The sequence below is a fragment of the Chinchilla lanigera genome, unplaced genomic scaffold (genome assembly GCF_000276665.1).
Source record: "Chinchilla lanigera isolate Chin_1 unplaced genomic scaffold, ChiLan1.0 scaffold00024, whole genome shotgun sequence".
NCBI lineage: Eukaryota > Metazoa > Chordata > Mammalia > Rodentia > Chinchillidae > Chinchilla > Chinchilla lanigera.
This window is the reverse complement of record NW_004955425.1, coordinates 27,725,510-27,748,531: the sequence shown is the minus strand read 5'-3', so window position 1 is coordinate 27,748,531 and position 23,022 is coordinate 27,725,510. Positions and strand designations below refer to the sequence as shown.

At 37.8% G+C, this 23,022-nt stretch overlaps 1 protein-coding gene across 2 annotated transcripts in view; it reads left to right on the top strand.

Annotated features, from left to right (window-relative positions):
• Positions 1-23,022, top strand: part of Tnpo1 (transportin 1) — an 82,830-nt gene that overhangs the window by 389 nt on the left and 59,419 nt on the right. Inside the window, exon 1 of one of the 2 annotated variants that reach the window (XM_005386079.2) lies at positions 204-879. The exons of the other annotated variant lie outside the window; for it this stretch is intronic. Within the exon in view, the coding sequence (XP_005386136.1) occupies positions 859-879 (21 nt within the window). The 5' untranslated portion in view covers positions 204-858. Of the gene's footprint in view, positions 1-203; positions 880-23,022 lie in introns of those variants that run through there. 2 annotated transcript variants of the gene reach the window in all.

Genomic DNA, 23,022 nt, shown 5'->3' with positions numbered 1-23,022 from the left:
CCCGGGGTGCGGCCGCCGGCTGCGCCGAGACAGACAGCTGCTTCCGCCGGACGGGCGCCGCCTTTGTGCGGCCGCGGCCCGGGCTGCCGGAGCTGCAGCCCCGCTGCGCTTCCGTGCGCCTCCGCTGACCCTATCTCCCCCGGTTCTTTGCCTTTGGGCCCTCTCGGCCTCACAGCACATTTGCAGTTCCAGGGCCTGGGACCCCGAGTTCTGCGTGGGCTGGTTCGTTTCGCGCTTCTGCTTCCACTCCTACGCGCGCGCGCTCCGGGGACGCAGCTGCCTGCCGGGGAGTAGACCCGCCGCCGCGGGCTGGTTTTGCAATGGCTTTTTTCCTTTAAAGACGACCGCGTGTTGTTCACTAATTAAAATAATCAAGCGGGATTTTGCAAGGATTTCTTACAGTATAAATCTGTTGCCTTAATCACTGTCATTCTGGCCGGTCAGCAGATATAAATGTGCAAACTTGAAGTTGGAGGCTGTCCACTAATTGGTTTTGACAGTTGTGTTAAGAAGCTTAATAAAAGCCCTAGTTTGAAACGGCGATGACTTGAAGGATGAGTACTTCAATTACACCCCCGCCTCCCCAAACAGATACCTTTAAAATGCAAGATGTTTGGTGCAGGAGGTACTTGGAAATGGAGGATTGTAAAAATGGCTGTCCGAATGTGCTCATTTTGTAGGATAACAAAAGTTCCTGCTGGATTTAAAGTTCATATGTTATGTCAGAACTTTCGTCTTACGGTGGTAGGGAACTGTTTTTAGTGAAACAGGAGGATTCTGTTTTCTGCGTTCTCCCTCCCTTGAGCCCTAGTTCTTCCTAAGGAATGGCTACAGCAAGTTGAAAACTTGGAACTGCGAATGGGAAATACTAGTGTGAAGGTACGCATTAAAAAAAAAAAAAACAACTGCTTGGCATATCAGTGTATAAATACATAGTCGTTTGACCAAGAAGGTCTTTTACTTCGTGTAATTTTAATGTTAGCTTTTCGAAGTACTGTGTTAGTGCTCCACTTTTTTTTTCTTAGAAGGGCCCTCTACTTTGGATTAGCTTTTATGTGGTTGCGTTTTCAACCTGGTCAGGAATTATTAAATTCCTCTCACTGAAATAGCCATTAAATTCTTTTTTCAAAACTTATACCTCCATTCCAAAAGCCTTTTACCACTGTATAATGTGAGTAGAGTAAGATTTTGGTAAAAAATACGATATGCTATTCTGGTTGTAAATATTTCCATTACCAACACTTGTTAATTGTGTTCATTGCTTTTATGACTGTGGTTTTTCTTATGTAATGTTTTTGGTTTTGGTGTTTTTGAGACACAGTCTCACTTTGTAGTTCACATTGGCTTTGGACTTGCTCTGTGGGACTGGCCTCGAACTCCTGGTGATCCTCTTGCCTCAGCCTCCCTAGTGGTGGGATTACAGGAGTCTTTTATATGTTAAAGCCTGAATACCAACTGAATTTTTGTGAAAGCTGTCAGTGATGGTATTGAAATGTAAACACCCTATGTTTAGAAGAGTCCTTTATTTGTTAACCATATTCAACTCTGCAGATACTTAAGAAATCTGGTTATAAAGGAAGCCAAACTAAGTGATCTGGAATGAAATACATTTATCAAGTACTGTATAAACTAATGAGAGGAGCACAGCAGTAAATGGGAATTATTAGCTATACGGTTAGCAAATAATATAAAATATATAAAAGACGGCAGGCCCAGGTCTAAGAGATTATTGTATTAGTTCATTTAATCCTTATAACATTGAGATAAAAGAAATTGAGGCATTGTGAGATTAAGTCCCTTGCCCAAGGTTATTATAGAGGGTGCCAAACTTTGAATCTAAGTAGTATGGCTCCAAAGCTTTTGTGCCTGACCTCTATACTACACTGAAAAGTTTTGCTTTGTTGAAAATGTTAACCATTAAAAAGGCATGTATTAATCCAAACCTTGGGGTCTTTACAGTTATCTGCTTTCTTTCAGGCCTGAGTTCAAAACCAAGTGCTTTTTACGATAAGATGTGGCAACCATTTCTGTAAGTTTTATATACTCCAGAAAATTCCAAGACAAATCTGCATGCTTACTTCCTGTTTCAGTATCTCTTTTGACCATTAAGACTCTTGAACACTGACATTCTCACTTATTACACCAACTGATTTAACTTCAAAGATGGCCAAGCTAGGTAGGGTTCTTTGAAACTTACAGAAATGGTTGTCACATCTTATTGTAAAAAGCACTTGGTTTTGAACTCAGGACTGAAAGAAAGCAGATAACTGTAAAGACCCCAAGGTTTGGATTAAATATACCTTTTCAATGGTTAACATTTTTAACAAAGCAAAACTTTTCAGTGCAGATACAATAATCTCTTAGACCTGGGCCTGGCATGTGGTGAGGGCACCATAATCATCATCACTATCCTCATTAATGTTATTATTATTAGTTATTTTAGACAACTATTTCCGAACTGTGATAGGAAAAACCATAAAATAATAAAAAATCAGTAGTATCAGGGCTGCAGTAACTAACTATAATCCCTTTGGCCCAGAGTTTTTTTTCTGGGTTTTATTTGATTGTTACACAGTTGAGTACTCTGGTTTCTCTTCAGGTTGCACAATTGAGACTTTACTATGGGAATAATTTTGTATTCTGCTTTTTCACACCTATACTGTAAGCATGTTCTTATGCTGTTGAATTATTTTGTCAGTTTTTTAATGATGGCCTACTGTTTATATGAATTGTTCATGATTAGTTTCTGGCTTTTTTGTAGTTACAAGAAACACTGCAGTGAACATCTTTGTACATAAAACAATTTCTGCATTTTAGATTATTTCATGAAGATAGATTCCTCAAAGTGCAAATGTTGGGGCAAAGTATGCTTTCATGTAAAACTCATGATCCATATTCCCAAATTGCTTTTTTTTTTTTTTTTTCCCTCCGGTACCGGGAACCGAACTCACGACCTTACACTTGCCAGGCAGGCGCTTTGCCGCTGAGCTAAATCCCCAGCCCCTCAAATTGCTTTTTATATAAGGGAATTTTGGGGGGGGGCAGTGGCCTTTTTGAGACAGAGTTTTACTGTGCATTTAAGCTGGCCTTGAACTCACTTTGTAGCCTAGTCTGGCCTTGAGCTCACAGCAAGCTTCCTACCTCAGCCTCCTGTGTGCTGGGATTATAGGCGTGCACCATCAGGCCTGATCTACTTAAGAGAATTTAGTAATTTGTAATTAATACATAAAGTTGGATTCTAAAATGAATGTAGCAAATATTTGTGGATACAATAGTCTTAGTAATGATCTCAATGCAAATAGGGAAGAGAAAACCAAATAAATCACCAAATATGATTAAGTTTGTTGACTAGGATAAGTTTAAAGACCCACTGAATAATTAAATTGAAACATACACTTATTAAAACTCCTGATAAAGCAGATGAAAGTCATCATGAAGAAATAAGCAAAAAGTAAAGAGTTCTAAGTAAGAAGAATAAAACTACCACTAAGGTATCGAAGATTAATGTTCTTGGTTTTGATTTTTTTTTTTTTAGTACCAGGAAACGAACTCAGGGCCTTGTGCTTGCCAGGCAGGTGCTACACCATTGAGCTGTATGCCCAGCCCAAAGGTAAAAGTTAAAGCAAAAAAATTTTACACATTTGACTTACATTTGACAGTTGACTCTGAAGCCATTAGTAAAATAATTACCATTGCAGTCCCTATATCCTAGGTGCATAAATCACTACCGTTGATAAAAATGTTCATCCCAGAAAATGCAAGATTCCATTGTTTATACTAAATAAATGCAAATAAATTGTTAGGAATAGGAGGTGGCCATCACATTTTCCTGAGATGATATTATAAATCCACTGATTATTTTGTTTTCGTGAGAAACTGTGTTTTTGAAAAACATTTAATAAACTAAAAATATAAGTAGTTTCTTTTGGTTGGAGTACAGGAAACCAGGGAAATGGTGAGAATAAAAGGCTTTGTGACATTTTTTAGTCCTAGGGCTCTCTCTTGTCCTCAAGATTATGTGCTAGTGGAGGGAGGTATGTAAGCAAGTAAGTGCTTGAGTATAGGTACAGGTTTTGTGATGAAATGTGTGCCAGCCCCAAGGAGAGCTAGTAGTAGATTCCTTAAGAGAGTGGAGGAGTGGCAGGGGTGTTGTCAGTAAGCCTGTCAACAGAGGGGAGGACCTTCTGTTTTCTTGGAACACTAAGCAGTTCAGGGACCAGAGAGACGTAGAGTAGGGGCCCACAGACTTTTTCTGTAAATGGTGAGATACTACTTTCTACTTGGTGGCCAGAGCAGTTCTGCCTTTATAGGACCAAGTGGTTGTGTAGACGGTAAGAAAATGGCTGTGGCTAAATTTAACTGGAGGGCCTTAGACAATTTATAAAATACAGCACAGAGGAATTTGGGGAAGAGACAGCCTCCCAAACCTTGTGTAAGTAGTCCCTCTTCAGTCAGCCCTTTGCTTGTACCACTCTTTCAGAGATGTTCCTCAGGCGCTTCACACACCTTCATATTGGTAAGTGCCACATGCCATTGATTGTCCTCATCATGCTTGACCTATCAGTAGCATTTGACATAGCTCATTGCTTCATTTAGCCTTGAAGCACTATTCTTTGCCTTCCAGGATACTACACTCCTGATTATCTCTTGCCTCAGTGCTACGTCCTTGTAATTCTCCTTTGCCTTTTCACTAGCCTGAGATCTTGAACCTCTCTCCCTGATTGCAGCCTCATGCACAATTGGCTGTTCAACGCCAAACCAGTGGTAGACATCAAACTCAAGAAGTCCCAAACTGAGCGAAACTTGTTCCCCAGTATCTGCTCTGCCCACAAATTTTCCATTTCTGTAAATTGAAATTTCATTTTCTGTAACTCAAGTCAAAATCCTGCAGTTACGTTTGACTTCACTTTTTTCTTTCACTCATCAGAACCATTCTTTCAGGACAGTTTGTTTTTTGCATTTCAAGAAACATCCAAGATCCTACCAGATCGTCCTCTATGGTTGGAAAATGTATGCCCTCCCCAAATTCGTATGTTGAAAAGATGGGGTTTCTAGGAAGTGATTAGGTCATTGAGGTAGAGTCCTTATGATGGGACGAGTGCCTTTGATAAAAGAAGCCCAAGAGAAATTAGCTAGAAGATCTACAAGCCAGAAAATAGACCCTAACCAGAATGCCATCGTGCCTTATTGTGGACCTGCCAGTCTCTAGAATGGAGGGGTTGAAGGGTTTCCGTTGTTACGATATTCTTATTTTAGCAGCCTGACTCGATTAAGACGTTCACCTTACCTGAGTCCTTACCATGGCCTATAAAGTTCTAAGTGATCTGCCCAGCCTACTCCCGGTTCTCCTCCCCTCACTAACCTCATTTCCTGTTACCACTTTCCTTCCCCCACTGGGATTTTTGCTGTATTACCTCCTGCCTGGAATGTGCTTCTCCCAAGTAGCTGCTTGGCTCAGTGGCCTTACCACCAACTCTTTGCTCAGAACTTACCTTTTCAAAAACCCTCTTTTAACACTGCATTATACCCTGCTCACTTCTTGCCCGCACCCCTCTGATCCTGGATTCATCTTTATTTTTTTGCATAGCATCCGCCACCTTCTAACTTACAAAATCAGGGAATAGCAATAAACTGTAGTTCCATAAGCCCCTGGTGTGTTTTTGTATATCCCGTGAACAAAGAATGGTTTTACTGGGTCTCGCTACGTAGCCCAGGCTGGCTTTGGCAATCTTCCTGCCTCAGCCTGCTGAGAGCTAGGATTACAGGCCTGAGTCACCATGCCCAACTTGTTTTTACATTTCTAAAGAGTTGAAAAGTGAAGCAAAGAATATGGAAGATATCTGTGGCCTGCAAAATGTCATATATATTTACTCTCTGGTCCTTTTTAGAAAAAGTTTGCACTGTATGATTTATTCTGCTTATTGTCTTTTTGTTCCCTGGAGAATGCAGGCTTCAAGAAAACAAAGACTCATTTATTGCTGTATCTGTAGCAGATGTAATAGTGCCTAGAATTTAGTAGGCACTCAGTAAATATTTGTTAAATGAACTTTTTGTAATGCTACAAACTTGTAAATAGGTTAAGTATTCATCAACAAACAGTACTATAATTGATCACTGTGGTGCACACCTATAATCCCATCACTCTGGGAGGTTGAGGCAGAGGATCACAAGTTAGAACCCAGCCTGGAAAAATAAAAAGGCTGGGCTTTGGTTCATTGTAGAGGTCCTGGATTCATTCTCCAGTAGCTTAACCGGAGAACTGTACTGTAATTAGTGATGAAATAGACAGTAGACTTATCTGTGATGACCTTTTCAAATGGTTTGCTAGAGAGCAGAGGTAAAGTGCTATTTCTGTGTTTAAATGCACGAGAAAGCCCCACATGGATACATCCCCACATGGATACATATCTGAGTACCCCTGGGGAGGGGCTGGCATGAGGAAAGGGAGCTGAAGGGAGCTTGAATTTCATCTGTATTGGTGGGGTTTTTTCTTTTAACAGTGAAATGGAATCATACACTAACTTTTCATTTAAAGATGTTTTCTTAGAATGAAGCAAAAGGGGAAAGCAGATATGTACTTAAGAAAAAACTTAAGCAGTGAGAAGAAGCGGAGAGTAATAGGGTGAAGGGGGAGGGACGAGGCCATTGCCTTTCTAAAATGTCATAGTTGGCCAGCAATCTGAATAAGGGGAAGGAGTGAGCAGTGTGAATATTTAAGGAAAGAGCCTGCAAAATAAAGGTCCTTGGTAGTAGCAAGCTTAGCAGGTAGGGACCTGCAGGAAATCCAGTGTGATGGAAACATGGTGAGCAAGGGGATAGACACCACTAGATGAGTTCAAAGAAAGAGGCTCTGGCCCAGATTGGACAGAGGCTTCCAGGGTGTTTTAAATGTGAAGGGAAGCCACTGGAAGGTTTTGGAGTGAGAGTGGGCACGATTAATTGTAGGTTTCATTAGATTGTTTTTTGCTGCTTTGTCTCAGAATGTTCTGTAAGGAAACAAAAGAGGAGGCTGGGAAATCTATTGTAGCAGATTGGGTTCTTAGAGAACCTGTCATCTGCATCTTCCCTATGCCGGGGCCTGAGCGGGCAGATTCAGAGTATATTCTGAAGGTACGCTTTGGCAGCATTGGTTTATGGTTTGGGTGTGGGATATGAGGAAAATCAAGGATGACCTGTTAGTATTTTGGCCTGAGCAACTAGTTGAAAACTAGTGTCATTGAGTGATAATAGGCAGCTGGGCAAGGAACAGATTTGAGTGGGCTGCACAAAGGGGGGGTCAGGAGTTCTGTTTCAGCAGGCGAAGTATGAGAGGCCTATTTAACAAACAAGTGGATATGTCTTACAAGACATTGGTCTAGAATTCAGATTGTGGGGCTGGGGATTCAGCTCAGCAGCACAGTGCCTGCCTGGCAAGCGCAAAGTCGTGAGTTCGATTCCTGGTACGGGAACACACACACACACACACACACACCCCCCCCCCCCCGCGCAAAAAAAAAATAGAATTCAGATTGCTATTTAATCATGCAGAGTAGGTAATTATGTAGATAGGTAAAGAAGTAAAGAAGCCAGCAAAGGACAGTGTAACAGAGAGCAGTCAGTGAGGTAGCAGGAGAACTGGGAAGATGTGGTGTGCTACAAGCCAAGAGGTGACAGGTGTCACCCTGTCAGCCCTGTGGAGGACTTAAGATGAGGGAAGGAAAAAAATCACTGGGTGTGGCAACAAGGAACTCTGCCTCAGTGGAGTAAAGAAGGGGAGATGTTCATGGTACACAAATTGCCGGAGGTTTCTGTGAAGGGCAGGAGTGGAGAAATTGAGTAGCAGTGGGTATAAACAGTGAAAGGGAGGTGTTAAAGGTACTGTAAAATAATTTTAAACCTAAAAGCTGAACTCGTGTATACATTTTCTCTGGGTTCACCGATTTGTAACACTTTGCTGTATTTCCCTCCACCATTAATTTTTTGGGATCATTTCAAATTAGAGACTGCATAGATCTTTGCTCTTTTATCCCTTAACATTTTAATATGTACATCCTAAAAGCCAAGATACTTTTATGAAATTGCATAAAATTAGTAAAAATCAGGAAATTTAATTTTTACAGGCCATATTACAATTTTGTCATTTGTTCCAGTAACACCCTTTAAATCTTTTTTTTCCCCTTGCCAGTACAGAGTTTCATTCTAGGACTTTGTGTTATACTTAGTTGTCATATTTTTAGACATCGAGAAAGATTTTCTTTTCTTTTATTGCAAGACAGAAATTTGCCATTTTGTGTGGTTTTTTTGTTTGTTTGGTTGGTTTTTTTTTTTTTTTTTTTTTTTTGGTCTTTTTGAAACAGAATTTTACTGTGCAATTCTGGTTGGCCTAGAGCTTACTTTGTAGCTGAGGCTGGCCTTCAACATGCAGCAGTCCTCCTTCCTCAGCCTCCCAAAGACTGCGATTACAGGCATGTGCCACTATGCATGGCCTCTGATTTGTTTTTCACAGTTTGTTTTAGCTCAAAAAGTAATGCTTGTCAAACCTTTACTAGAAAACATAAAGAGAATTTAGGAAAAGAGCATGAATGAACCATTGAAACCACAGGTGCGTCAGAACAGGAATTAGTTGGATTTTTGGTTCTGTCAGACAGTTTTGAAGTGATAAGTAAGGATTTCTGTTGGATAGAAACTTGCTATAATACAATTTTCTGTTAACGTTTTCAACCAAAGTTTATTCCTGCTTAAGACAAGCACAGCGCTGTGACTGTCCCCAGGAGCCCACGTATTTGCCAGAAGAATCAGGTGACATGTAACCCTCACTCAAGTAACTTAGTAGTCCCAGGACTACACTTGAACAATTGAATTGAATATAAATTTCTCTGAAGGATAGGAGGAGCTCAGAGTTTTGTAGCAAGTATAAAGAAAAAAAGAAGACTTGCTTTTGTATGTGGAGTATGACTATATTCATACAGTTTTTACAGTTAACTGATGTTTTACTTCTAGAAGCTAAGAAAATTATGGTCATTAATTGGTTATAGGTATACCTAGGTGATTTATATAGGTTTGCCCAGCTGCTATTCTTAATGCATCGCTCCAACCCCCTAGCATACGCTCATCTTTTTTCTGACGTTGTTTTGGTTCTTTCTGGCAAAGCAGACTTACAGATCTTTAGAGGGAGACAGTTGTCCTAAAGTCTCAGGAAGTTACAGTGGGCTATTGTTAGCTTCAAACAGGCTGTGGCTGCGAGTTCCAGTGTCTCCTTCACCTCCCCAGATACCAACTATTGTTAGCCCAACTCTCTGCTTAGATAAGTACAAGATGAAATAGTGGAGGCAGTGTAAGGTGGGGGGACTTTCTGGAGTCTTGCTTTTAGACTGAAGAGTAAGCTCTAAATCAAGAGAGGTACTTTAATATTTAGTGAATGGATTTGATGGGCAAGCATAAAAGCTGGTAGCAAAATACAAGGATGGGGCATAAAACGGAAAATATTCTTAATAAAAATTCTAGTTTTGTTTTCAAAACTACCTCCTAAAACTGGAGACCTTTGCTTTGATGTTGATACTTGTCAGGTACACAGCAAGCAGTATTTATTTATAAAGCAGAATGTACACATTGAAACTCCTTTCTAGTACAGGTTAAATTGCTCAGCAGCCAGGACAGAGTTGTGATTTAAGGTAAAACTATCCTTTTCTGATTCTGGAAAATACTAACTCTTGAGCATCTCAAATATTTTTTAGTTGATTTCATCAAATGCCTACGTACATAGTGAGTTACTGAATTTAAGAAATCTTAGTGATTTCCTAGTTTATGCCTCTTGTTCTAGATTTTTAAAATATTTTGAATTTGTAATTTCCAGCTGTAAAATCCTATATGTGCAGCCACCAAATAAATATTTGCTTATTAATTTCCTATCTGGAGTTCCTTCTTAAAGATGCACAGTACTCTTCTAAGAATATTTTCATTCCCTGTTTTCTAAAGGTCTTAATTTTAAAATTGTCTAAACCATTTATAAATTGTTTTCTTAAAGTAGGATTAAAGTAGTGCATGACACAAATGGTTGATTAACAAGGTGAAAAGTACTAGAACACTATCCTTTCTCAGTATATGCCAAGTGACAAATTTAAATTATCTGTAGATGTGCCCATTTGTTAAACTTAGAATTTAGATTTAAATTTTCTTACAGTGCATACTATGTAATTTTCTTAAATATTTATAGTTTCGATTACTAAGAAAAATAATGTTCAACTTCTTACTATAGGTGTCTCAAGAACCACTATAAAAGAATTATAGGGTCTCTTTCTAAGCTTAAATTCATTTTCATTTGCTTGTGGTTTTTACATCTTTGATATTTCTTAATTCTTTTGGCTAAACATATTGTTTGGGCCAATTACTGATTTTTTTCTTTGTGATCTTTCAGAATTATGCCTTAGTGGTTTTTTGTTTTTTCCTGGTACTGAGAATTGAACTCACGACCTCGCACTTGCCAGGCAGGCGCTGTGCCACTGAGCTGAATCCCCAGCCCCTGCCTTAGTGTTTTTGCAAAGTCAAGAAACTGATGAAAGATGTTTGTTATATTATTTCTTTTAAAATGCAATGAAATTTGCATTTATTGCATATATTCTTGTTTTAAATTTTGTAGTAGTGTTGGTTTCTTTACCAGGTATTTCATAACTCATTTAAGTAGGTCTTAATATTAATTTCTTACATTATTAAAATTATTTCCATGCTGTTTTAGAAGTGTAGACTTTTTATAATAACTCCCATTACCTAAGTAAAAAATAAAACTTCCAATCTGTAGTAATTCAGAACAGTTTTTCTCTGAAACTAGCACAGCTTATAAGACAGCTTTCATGGTATATTTTTTGTAGTTTGCAAAAGTTGAATCCATTTTTTCCCTTTACTATAAAGATTTTTAACTATTGGGTCTACTCAGTTCAATAACGTAATCTAAGAAAAACTCCCCATATTGTACGTGAATTTTCTAAATAGCTAAAACTTGATCTCTTAAGTTACATAACCTTTAAGTATTTTCACAACTTTCTAAATTATATTTCACACTTTCTTGTCTTCTCAAAGTTTTTTTTTTAAAGGTGTAATTTAAGCTTCGTGATGACTCAGTCATCATTTCAAATAGCAAGCACTGTGCCCTGAAATAGTAACATTCTTTGGGATCTTTTGCCCTTGCAGTACGTATGACTTTAAAAAATTATACTAATGGAAGTTTTTATTTATTTATTTTCATTACAAATATTATATACCCACAATACTGAAAAATTACACAACAATGTTGAAAAATTTTAAAAGAATGAAGGACTATAATGCCAACATATCAGTCTATTGCTAGCCTTTCATAGTCATTGGGTGAATATTGTGTCATTTACCCACAAGTTTATTGGTCCTAGAAATAATGCCGAGATAAAATTCTTGAAATTTACCCTTTTCTGGGTTAAGGGTTCTTAGGATACAGTGAAGTATAATCAGGAGGGCAAAGAGTATAAGAATACACATGACTCAGTAGAGACTGCTAAATTAATTTCCAGTAGGTTATATTAGTTTTCTATTAACTGTCTGTGATTTGTTAAAGTTGATTTATCATATCCTCAGCATCATAAGATACTGTCATAAAATTATCTTTGCTAATTAGATTAAAAATATTGCTTTATTACATTTATTGGTTATTAGTGAGGTTCAGCATTTTCCCATGTTTGTTTAACATTTTATTTCCCCTTGTGAATTTTCTTTCATGTGCTATCTATGGTTCTAAATTAGTTTTTCAGATAAAGTTATTAATTAAAGTTATTAAAGTTATTGTTAATGCATTTTTACCTTACTGGAACATCTGACTTTATATTGTATTGCTGTAATATGTTAGGAGCTCCCTTTTACAGTTGTCCAAATAAAGCATATTTGCAAATAATGCTACCTTCTGAAAGTGCATGCGGTGTTAGAGGTCCTTTGAAATGTGAAGTGTTTGAGAAGCAAGTACTGTAGTGTATTAGCTGAAAACTAACTGGTGAGGGTACATTGCCACTGTTTTGCATCTCCCACTACCATAAAGTGTTAGTAAAATGAATCTTGTGAAGTGATTTCCCCTATGTATCAGTAGCAGTGATTGCCACTTCCCAGAACTAAAATGATGTAATTTGGAAAAGGTGAGGGAAGGGATAAAAGGCAGACAGGAAGGAATTCTGTTGGCTGTAGAGTGTACACCTGAACTGGGTTCTGACTTCCAACACCCATCTGGATATATTCCTTATCCTATACCTTTCAGCGACTTCCACAGCAGCTCCCAAATTTGCACAGGTGTTCAAGCTAAGGAATTAATTCCTGTGGTGATCATCAGTCTTCATTGTACCAACCTTATAAATTCCAGAGAACTCCTGAAAAAGTTCATTGTCTTTCACTTAAAAAAAAATTTAAGCATAATTTGTTATGTGATGTTATTATATAATTATGTAGTATATATAATCATATAGTATATATTTGAATAGTTATTTAATGTTCTCATTCTGAAGAAGTTCTTATATTTCCAAAAAAGAGCAACTCATTCAGATTAGTAAGGGGGAGGTTTAATTTAAGTCATTCATGGATTAAAATCAGAGAGCCATCAGGAAGCCAAGGAGTTCCCAGGAGCAGTAACTTTCACTCTGGCAGAAGATATGATCTTGCTAAGCACTTCTCAGTTCTTTCTGGACTAGTTCATTTTCTCCACTCAGCTTAGAATCTCTGCCTTTGAATAATTTTGTTTTGCATATGAAATCCAATGATGGCCACTGACCTTCCACATCAAGGCCCTTTAGCTTTTGCTTCCAGACCTGGTGAATGGTAAGCTATCTTAGTACTTCCTGTTAATATTTCTAAGAAAGGAAATTAAATGGATTTGGCTCATCTTTTTTGTGTGTGTGCCAGGATCCCTCATAGGGAGGGTCAAAGTGTCTAATTCTCACTTAATTGTTTTTAGGAAATGTGATCACAAAGTTTAAGTTTTGGCATTAGGCCCTTCCCTGAGATATGGACTGTAAGTTAAATAATTCAGTTTACAAAAGGCCGTTGGGTTTATTGATAGATGTCTCTCAGAAAATCAGTGTACCATTAAAAATGAAGGGGAAAATGCCTTATAATATAGAACTAGATCTTTTGTGTTTTTAAGAATAGAAATTAATTTATTTTTCTTAATTTGTAATGTTGTTATCTAGGTCTTGATTTTGCCTTTTTTTTTTTTTTTTTTTTTTTTTTTTTTTTTTTTTTTTTTTTTTTTTGGTTTTTTTTGGTTTTTGGTTTTTCTCCGGTACCGGGAACCGAACTCACGACCTTGCGCTTGCCAGGCAGGTGCTTTGCCGCTGAGCTAAATCCCCAGCCCTGATTTTGCCATTTTTAAGTAAAGGATTAGATAGATGCCGGCTAGTGCTCTTTTCATTCTGATGATTAGGTGCTGATTGTCCTCTAGTTATGGGTAAAGTTGATATTGGCATATTCCAATTTCATGGGATGAGGAGGACGGATGATGATTCAAACATGACATTCAGGCTGCTATTAGCTCTACCTGTAGAACTCTCATAAGTTTTTAACCCAAAATTTGTTTTTAAGGACATATGCTTATAAACCAGACTTTCTTACTTTGCAGATTAGCATAATCCTTTTTATTTAGTATAATGTCATACTTCCTTATCTCACATTTCATTCTCTTTTATATTAACTTTTATGCATCATTAATTTAGTTGAATCTCATTGTGTCTTTGTATAAAAGGAAAACGTGAATGCTCACAGAATATATGCTTTTTTTGTACTAAACTTTTAGTTATGTGGCACCATCTGTTACATGACATTATTTCTAGCAAAAAATTTTTCCATATTGGACTGTCTCTATAGCATTTTCTTGTGGTCTTTTACATCTTTTTTATACTGTGAGGACTGCCAACAATCAAATTTAACTATTCCCCTGTACAACCTTTGCAGATTGATTAAACTTACATCTGATGAAACACTCACCACTTGATTTCTACATCTTTGTTCCTCCCTCCAGTATTTCTCTTTTGATTTTTCTCTTTCTCTAGAATATCACCTCCCTTAGTCTGTTCCTGCTGCTATAACACAATGCCTTAGACTGGGTAATTTGTAGATGGTAATTTATTTCTCACACTTTTGGAGGCTGGGAAATCCAGTGTCAAGGCACCAGTGGATTCAGTGTCTGATGAAGGCTCGCTCTCTGCTTTATAAATGATGCTCAGTGGTAGAGTGTTCGCCTACCATGCATGAGGCCCTGGGTTCAGTCCTCAGCACCACCAAAAAACAACCCAAAATGCACCATTTAAAAATAAATGGTGCCTTGTTGCTATATCCTTATGTAGAAGGGATGAGCAGTTTCCTTACTCGGCAGAAGAGGAGTGGAAGGCCAAACAGGTTCCCTCAAGCTGTTTTCATAGGGCATTAGTCCTAGCATGAGCTCTGCCTTCTAATACTAATACTAATACTAAGCACCTCCTCAAGGCCCCACCTCTTAACACTATTGCACTGGAAATTAATTTCAACATGATTTTGGAAGGATATAGACATTTAGACAATAGCATCACCTCACTTAAGATATGAAGCCCATTTTGTTACATATTTGTGCAAAAATAATGTAAGTAATCTTCATCGTAATTGTGATCTGATAGTATGAGCTGCTCTCAGATCTGAGTTTTAATGACAGCGTGAAAAGAATGAATAGTAAGTATCTACCATGTGGCACTTTATATTTCCGGTTAATCTTATCAGCCCTATTTCACAGATAACTAAACTAGCTCAAAAAATTCACTAAAAAATATAAATTAGCTGGAATTGAACCCATGTATGTATGACTGTGGGACCTGTGCTTACCAGCAGCAAGTAGTGCAGAATAGTAATTTAACCAAGGAATTAATAATAATTTCTTTTCAAAAGTTTTTTTCCTGCTGTCTTCCTATAACTGCAATCTGATGTGTGCCCCTGTTATGTGTGAGATTTCAACATAAACAAAGATGAGATAAAACTAATACTCATCAACCTACTAACCACTGAACTTTTTAAATGTATTTTATTGTCTAAACCACTTCTGACCCTTTTCTAATTCAGCCTTGCCAGTGAACACAGAGCTGTGTTTCTTTTTCTGTTTTCACTTGAAATTGTGAGAAGTGGAACCAACACATACTTAATTAAGGATAGTTTTAGGTATGAATGAGAAATGCGTGGGCCCTCATTGAGACTTTAGAAACAGTCTACTGCAATGAAACAGTACACTCATTACCAAATTGATCTGTATTTGGTTATCCTCATGTGCTAATTGTTAAAAAAAACTTACCAGCTTGCGTGGTGGTGCACGCCTGTAGCACTTGGGAAGCTAAGGCAGGAGGATCGTTATGAGTTTGAGACCAACCTGGGTTACATAGTGAGCTCAAAGCCAGCCTGAACTGCATAGTGAGACTCTGTCTCAAAAAGACAAAAAAAAAAAAAAAAAAAAAAAAAAAGAAAAGTTTGACTTCCTGTAACTAATGTCTCATTTTATAAATATGTAAATATGTATAGTAGAGTCTGAAATACTGAACCACACCTTTTATTTACTTACCCTACAGCTTTAAATGTGTTGCACAGGAAAATAGTTGGTTATTTGCATCAGAGCATGCATACTAGTATAAACCAGCAAGTAAATAGTGTAGAGCAGTGTTACTCTGACATAAGCTACTCTTTTGATTGCTTGTCCCTATATATTTAATGAACTATGAATTAAAGAACCAGTTTGGAATAGTGGAAACATAGGACCCAAAATAGGAAGATGCTCACCTCAGGCTGTTTTTAACATTTACTAGCTAAGTGACTTTGGTATATCACTTGACATCAGACTGTTTCTTCAACTCAAAAAATAGTTATGAAAATTCAATAAAATTGAAATGGAATTTAGAGACATGTATGCTAAAAGTTCTTTTAAGAGAACATTTTTGTTAAAGCTTAGTCACAAAAATGAAATGGAATAGTGTTGACATAGGCAATGACAATAGTCCATTGAGCCATTTAAATGACTCTAGTTGAATGTACTCATGGAAGATCTCCAGTAAAGCCCATCTATGCTAAAAGAATCAAGAACCTAATTCACTTATTTGTGTATTCGGATTTTTATGTGTGGATTTATTTTGGCTTTATTTTTAGTTTTATGAATGACAACACTGATTTGAAGAAAAAAGTGGTTACCATTCATAGGATAAGTTGATTTGATATACAAATTGAAATCATATTTTGCACTTAAGGACCATGATTTTCTACTTTGTTTTACTTACAATTTATTGAAAACACTTATTTTGTAACCTCAAAACTTGACTTTAGGGGCTGGGGATTTAGCTCGGTGGCACAGCGCCTGTCTGGCAAGTGCAGGGTCTTGAGTTCAATTCCTGGTACCAGAAAAAAAAACCAAAACAACAACAACAAAAAACCAAACTTGACTTTCCCCATTCCCTTTCTGTCACAGAACTAAGTTTGTTACTCTGAAATTACAAAGTGAATGAGCACTTAGCTGACCAGCTTCTGATACCTGATAGTACAAATTAAGTAACTTTAAACAACAGTGTGTTCTTAGTTTTGGTTTTCATCAAATCAGGTATAATCAGCTTGTTTCATATTAATCAGAGCAGTCTGCATTCTGTTCTCTGTCATTTCTAGTACAGCTATAGCCGGGCGTGGTGGCACATGCCTGTAATCCCAGCACTTGGGAGGCTGAGGCAGGACGATTGCTGTGAGTTCAAGGCCAGCCTGGGCTACAAAGTGAGTTTAAGGTCAGCCTGAACTGCATAGTGAGACCCCGTCTCAAAAAGACCAAAAAAAAAAAAAAAAAAAAAGACTCTAGTACAGCTATAACAGTGCTTTCATTAGAGTAGGAAATAGTGAAAATTGCCAGGAGGAGATATATTGAGTTAATGTAGTGGTTCTCATCTAGCTGTAAGTTCTCAGTGATTATAACATGCAGTCAGTGTTAAGAACTACTGGCTTATGCTGCTTACACATACATGGAGAGCAAGACCAATTGTGAATGTTGAATTTGTTACAGAACTTAATAGAGCGTTGGTATTTTGAGGGTGACAATAGTATAACCGAAAGTTACACATTATAGAGGTATTACTCTTATCAGCCTTTTATTTTGATTAAAAATGAAAAAGTTTAAACTCTGAAAAACAGATGCAGTAGTGACACCACAGTCTATCATGGGTAGAAACCCATCAAGAAAGTTGTGAATTCTTGGTGTTGCATGAAATAGAAAGGAAAGAGAAGTGTACCCAAGAGGTTCACCCACTGTTAAGTTCCAGTAAGGGTTAGTTATGTGTGTGGAGGTGGTACGATGACAATGGTAAGGCACAGTGGCTCCATGCATTGGCTCTGAAGTCGGAGCATCTGGTCCTGGCTTTGTTCATTATTGTCTGTGTGACCTTGGACACATTGCTTAAGTTCTCTGAAGACTGTTCCTCTTCTGGAAAATACAGATGATAATAGTACATACTTACAGAATGAAATGAGATCCTGCATTTGTAGAACTTAGCATAATAAGTGGCACATAGAAGCACCTCATGAATGATAGCAGGCTTGCGGTTATTACTAGGCGCAGTCCAGACTTTGGAATCACACATTTGGTATTGAATGCTGACTTTACCACATGCAAGCTGAGCAAGCTACCTAACCTCTCTGAACCTCAGTTAATATGAAATGGAGTTAATGTCTACCTCATAGCACTGTTGTGAATATTAAATGAGCTGAAGTATTAAAAAAAAGGTCTGGTTATAGCCTGAGTTGAACTTTGAGTTCAAGCTTTCCTTTTTATCACCCACTCACTTTGGTGCCATACTTTTGTTTATAAACTTTAGCATTTCAGCAGCCTATCTGGTAATCCTCAAAGGTTTTCTTGAATTCTAAGAATACATTTATATAAAATTTCCCTAGCATTTATTTTACATTTTCTCTTTAGTCTCTTAATCTTCCAGCCCTTAAGTAGGAATAAGTTTGTAATGCCATAAAATTAAAATTTTAACTTCTTAGCATAATTCTTCCAGTGGTGAATTAGACCGTTTACTGTATTTAATCAATCAAGGCTTATTTAAAAACCCAGGTGTCTAGCACATTTAACAGATGCTGTCTTCCCTGCCCTTCTAATCTAATGGAGCTCATTTCCTCAGCTAGCTTGGGCACAACAGGTGGCTTTACTTCTCCCTCTCTCCTTTCTTGATCCAAAACCCCTCACTACTTTATAGACTCCCTGAAAGGGCTTTCTGGTTCTGTTGATAGCTATGGTTTAATAAGCTTATCAACATTTTGATTCTTTGACATTTAAATTTTATTTTGTAAAATAAAAATTTTATTTGCCTGTGGTTAATAACTTTACAGTTAAATTCTGATTCAATTTTTTATGTTTTATTAAATAATTATATTCTTTAGTATGTACTTTTAGACCATTGGATATCTTTGATTTTTTTTCTTCATTGCTTATCATAGCATCTGTTTGTTAAAAAAAAAACTGTAAGACACTGGAAATCTACAGATCTGGTTGATGTTCAGCAAATGATTCAACATATTTCTTAAGCTATTTTTCATTTATCTGGTTGTTAAATGAAAATAATACTAGCCACCTATTTACAACAAAGAGGTATTGTGAAAATTACCTTTAGAGTGTTTTTAACTGAATGGTACGGTGTTTGCAATACTGAACTATAATTTTTACTTTTCTCTTTTACCTCCTCATCACAAATGTATCAAACATGTTTTTTCTTTGGTATACCAGTGTGTGTGTGTGTGTGTATGTGTGTGTGTTTCGATTTCCAGCTTACAGAAGTTGATGTTCTGTTGAGACAGCGGTGTATGGCAGCCTAGAGAGTGGACTGTGGGTCCAGATCAGCTGGGTTTGAATCTTGGCCCTCTCCTCCACTACCTGGTAACTGTCTCCAAGTAACTTGACTTCTCTGTGCCTCAACTTACATATCTGTAACACATGGTCAATATTGATGTCGTGTAGCATGTGAGACTCAGTTAACATAGATCAGTGATTAGAACATTGCCTGATACTGTACTTAAAAATATTAGCTGTCACGAATGACAAAATAATAGAATGTTTTAAGTCTAATATTTAGGGACCAGAATTTTTTATAGTATCCTGGCTGTCTCTGAAATAAGACTGTCTTTCTCCTAACAAACTGGAGCTCCATTTTGTAAGTTGAAGTTAGGTTTCCCTGAGGCCTCGTCTGCCCTTATTGCAGCCTAATGGGTTTTCAAAATCATGTTTATTATGAAAATACACTTACACCAGGTGCAGCGGCTCATATCTTTAATCTCAGGTACTCAGGAGGCTGAGGCAAAAGGATGGCAAGCTCAAGGCCAGCCTTGGCAACTTAGTGAGATCCTGTCTCAGAATTTTATTTTATTTTATATGACCTTGTACTTGCCAGGCAGGTGCTGTGCCACTGAGCTATATCCCCGGCCCCTATCTCAGAATTTTAAAGAGCTAGGTATATAGCTCAGTGCATGGCCCCAGTACCGGATATGTATGTATATGGATATGTGGTGTTTTTATATATATATAACATGAAAGATAGATAGATATAAAATCTTTCCCCATTTCTACTTTTTAGAAGAATTAATCCTTTTCCATATTTTTATTGGATCATGCCTTTATCAGTTTATAAAAATCCCTTCAAAAGTTTTCTATTAGCCATAGGGTTTTTAAAATCCAGATTTCCTAACGTGGTCTCTGAAGTCCTGCTAGCAAATATATTTTGCTGGGAAAGACAGAAGCATTTTCCTCCATCTGGCTCAGGGCATTTTTTTCTTTTTCTTCTTCCAATTTCAAGTAAATGCAAAAAATATTTGCCAAGCAGTGAGATATTTCCACCTATTAGTTGAATCACAGTGTGATAAATGTTGCCATCAATGATATAATATCCCCAAACAGCAAACAACTTGTAGTAGAATTCAAAATAAAGCAAGGTACAATGGTCCTTCAATAACAGTAGTTCTTCTTCTGTTTGCTTTCTGTAATTACTGTTAGATCTCAGATGAAGAGTCACTTCATCAAGGAAGTACTTTCATGAGCTCCTAAATAGCTTAGCTTAGTGTCCTTATAGTCCCTCGTACTTTCCCTACTGTAGCCAATCCCCCCGATGCTGTACTAGAAGGATCTTTGTGACCAGTAGGTGCTCTTGTTTACTGAGTGAGGCTTGAGGGGTGCTAGCTCTGTATGACTTGTGAATGTCCTTCTAGACCACAGTGAAAAAAAAAGGTTATGGTTTTCAGATGAAAGAGCCTAGTTCGGTTTTTACATATACATGGAACTTCTGGCAGAATTACATGTTGAATTTTCTGGGGGTGGGGGGGCAGGGAACTACTGTTATTGAAGGACCATTGTACCTTGCTTTATTTTGAATTCTACTACAAGTTGTTCGCTGTTTGGGGATATTATATCATTGATGGCAACATTTATCACACAGTGATTCAACTTATAGGTGGAAATAGCTTACTGCTTGGCAAATATTTTTTGCATTTACTTGAAATTGGAAGAAGAAAAAGAAAAAAATGCCCTGAGCCAGATGGAGGAAAATGCTTCCGGCCTTCCCGGCAAAGTACACTTGCTTTTCTCTCTTTTCCTATTGTACTTTACCGTATACTTCATCTATAAGCAGCACATCTGTGTCTCTTACTAAATGAGAACTTACTGGGGACAAGAACTGTTTTGACTTACCTTGACTCCCCAGTGTTCACCAAGCAAATGGGTAATTGCTTAACTTAATATTTATTCAGTTGAATTAATAGCAAAACAATAGTATTTCTTCTGCAAGTATTTATTAAATCAGATTCTGCTAGGCAAAGAGGACAAAAAGAGAGTGACCCTGTTCTCAGGAAAAACATGACCTATTGCTACAACAGAGCAGAAAATAATTATAATACATTATGACAGTTTCCAGAGTGAAAATAGCTATGAACTACAGATCCATTATTTTTTTTGAAAAAACCTCTTTAAGACTTGTAATGAGATCTTGGGAAATATCACAGAAAAGAAATTCTATCAATCGTAGCGCCAAAGCCCACTCTAAAATATTGACAAATCTCATGAATGAAAGTAGCTCTACAGAGTGAGGAGTTTGGGAGGCAGAGAGAGGAGGAACAAGAATTTGAGCCCAGCCTGGGGAACACTGCAAGATCCTGTGTCAAGATAGAAAGGGCTGGGGTGTGATGTAGTTCAGTTGGAAGGCCCTGTGTTCTGTTCCCAGTATCACCAAAGAAAATGTGCAAGAATGTCTTTCCTCTAGCTGCTGAGACAAAATACCTAACACCCAAAGTTAAAGGAAGCCAGGTTTATTTGGCTCGCAGTTTGTAGAGCTTTCAGTCCATAATCAGCAGGCTCCAAGTCAGGATGGCACATGGCAGAGGGGCATCCCAGAGGAGAAATAGTTCATGGCAGGCAGAAGGTCATAAAGCAGGCATAGGACCTTAGCTTCTTTCTGCCCCTTTTATACTTTATCTAGGCTACTGGGATTAGGACCATGCCAGACTAATCAGTGGACTGATTTAGTAATCACACACCCTTAATCCCAGCATCACACACTCTAGGTTCAGCCTCCTCTGAAAAAGCCCCACCCTATGGCCACATGAGGCTTAGTGGGATGTTTAGACACAAAGCAATTTACAAAAAATCGTCCAGTTTAATTAAAGAGGGCAATCTAGGCAGGAAATATCAACTCAAAGGCCTCAAGGTTTGAAGGTGCAGGAAGACTTTCTGGAACATAAAGGTAAGGGTTGAATCCTAGGAGAGAAAGCTGTTTGTGAAGGTGATGAATCATTTCATGAAGAGCCCTCTGACATTGAGAAGTTAGATTTTATCTTACACATGGTAGAAAACAGTCAGTTTAACTATTAAAACTACCATTTTTGCAATCATACTCTGTGCCAAGTACCTATTACCCCAATAAGGAGTTAGCATACTTCTATTATATAGCTGGGAAACAGGCTCAGAGAAATAGATATATTTTCCAGTTAACCCTGCAGTAGATCTGGCTACTGTGAGATTCTTCCAAATCTTAGTGACCACTGAAGTATGGAGATGGGTGGTGGTAATGGTTGCACAACAGTGAAAAAGTACTTAACACCACTGAGCTGTACACTAAAAATGGTTAAAATGGTAAATCTTATGCGTGTATATTTTATCACAATTTAAGAAACTATGTGGCTGGGCGTGGTGGCATATACCTATAATCCCAGCACTTGGGGGACTGAGGCAGGAGGATTCCTGAGAGTTCCAGGCCAGCCTGAACTACATAATGAGACCCTGCCTCAAAAAAAAAAAAAAAACCAAAAAGAAAAAAAACTACCTGATACAGAAGTTCAGAGTAGTCTGAGGTTCTCTGAGGTTCTTATCAAACAGTTACCAAGGACTGGGGATATAGCTCAGTGACACAGCTCCTGCCTAGCAAGCACAAGGTCCTGAGTTTGAATCCTGGTACCAAAAAAAAACCAGTTGTCAAAATTTTTTTTGAGAACCTTTCATTACAGATAATGAATAAGGAAGACCTAAGGGAACACCTATCAGATGGACATAGTCTGATCAAAGTAGATGTTCTTAGTACTATATTGTTTGAAAGGAAAAGTAATGTATTCATTTGAGTGTGAGAATAAAGAAAGAAGCATGATAGGGACCTGGTAGTAAGGTACAGCCATCTTTAGTTTGGATGGATGTGATGATGTTGTTTTTCAGACTTGACTGATGGTGACCCCTGGCTTCAGTTTCTTATTTGGAAGGGGTGCAGAGGAGTTGAGTGGGCTGTGCACTGTCAGCTCAGCAAGTAGATTTTGTGCATGGTAACAGCTCCAATTCAAAGCTAAGGCTCAGATTCTTAGATTCACCACCTCTACTAGTAACCCAGGAAATTAAATTGTCACCTGTATAGCTTCACAAACATTAAAAGAGCACGCTGGGGCTGGGGATTTAGCTCAGCGGCAAAGCACCTGCCTGGCAAGTGCAAGGTCATAAGTTCAGTTCCCGGTACCGGAGAAAAACTAAAAAACTAAAAA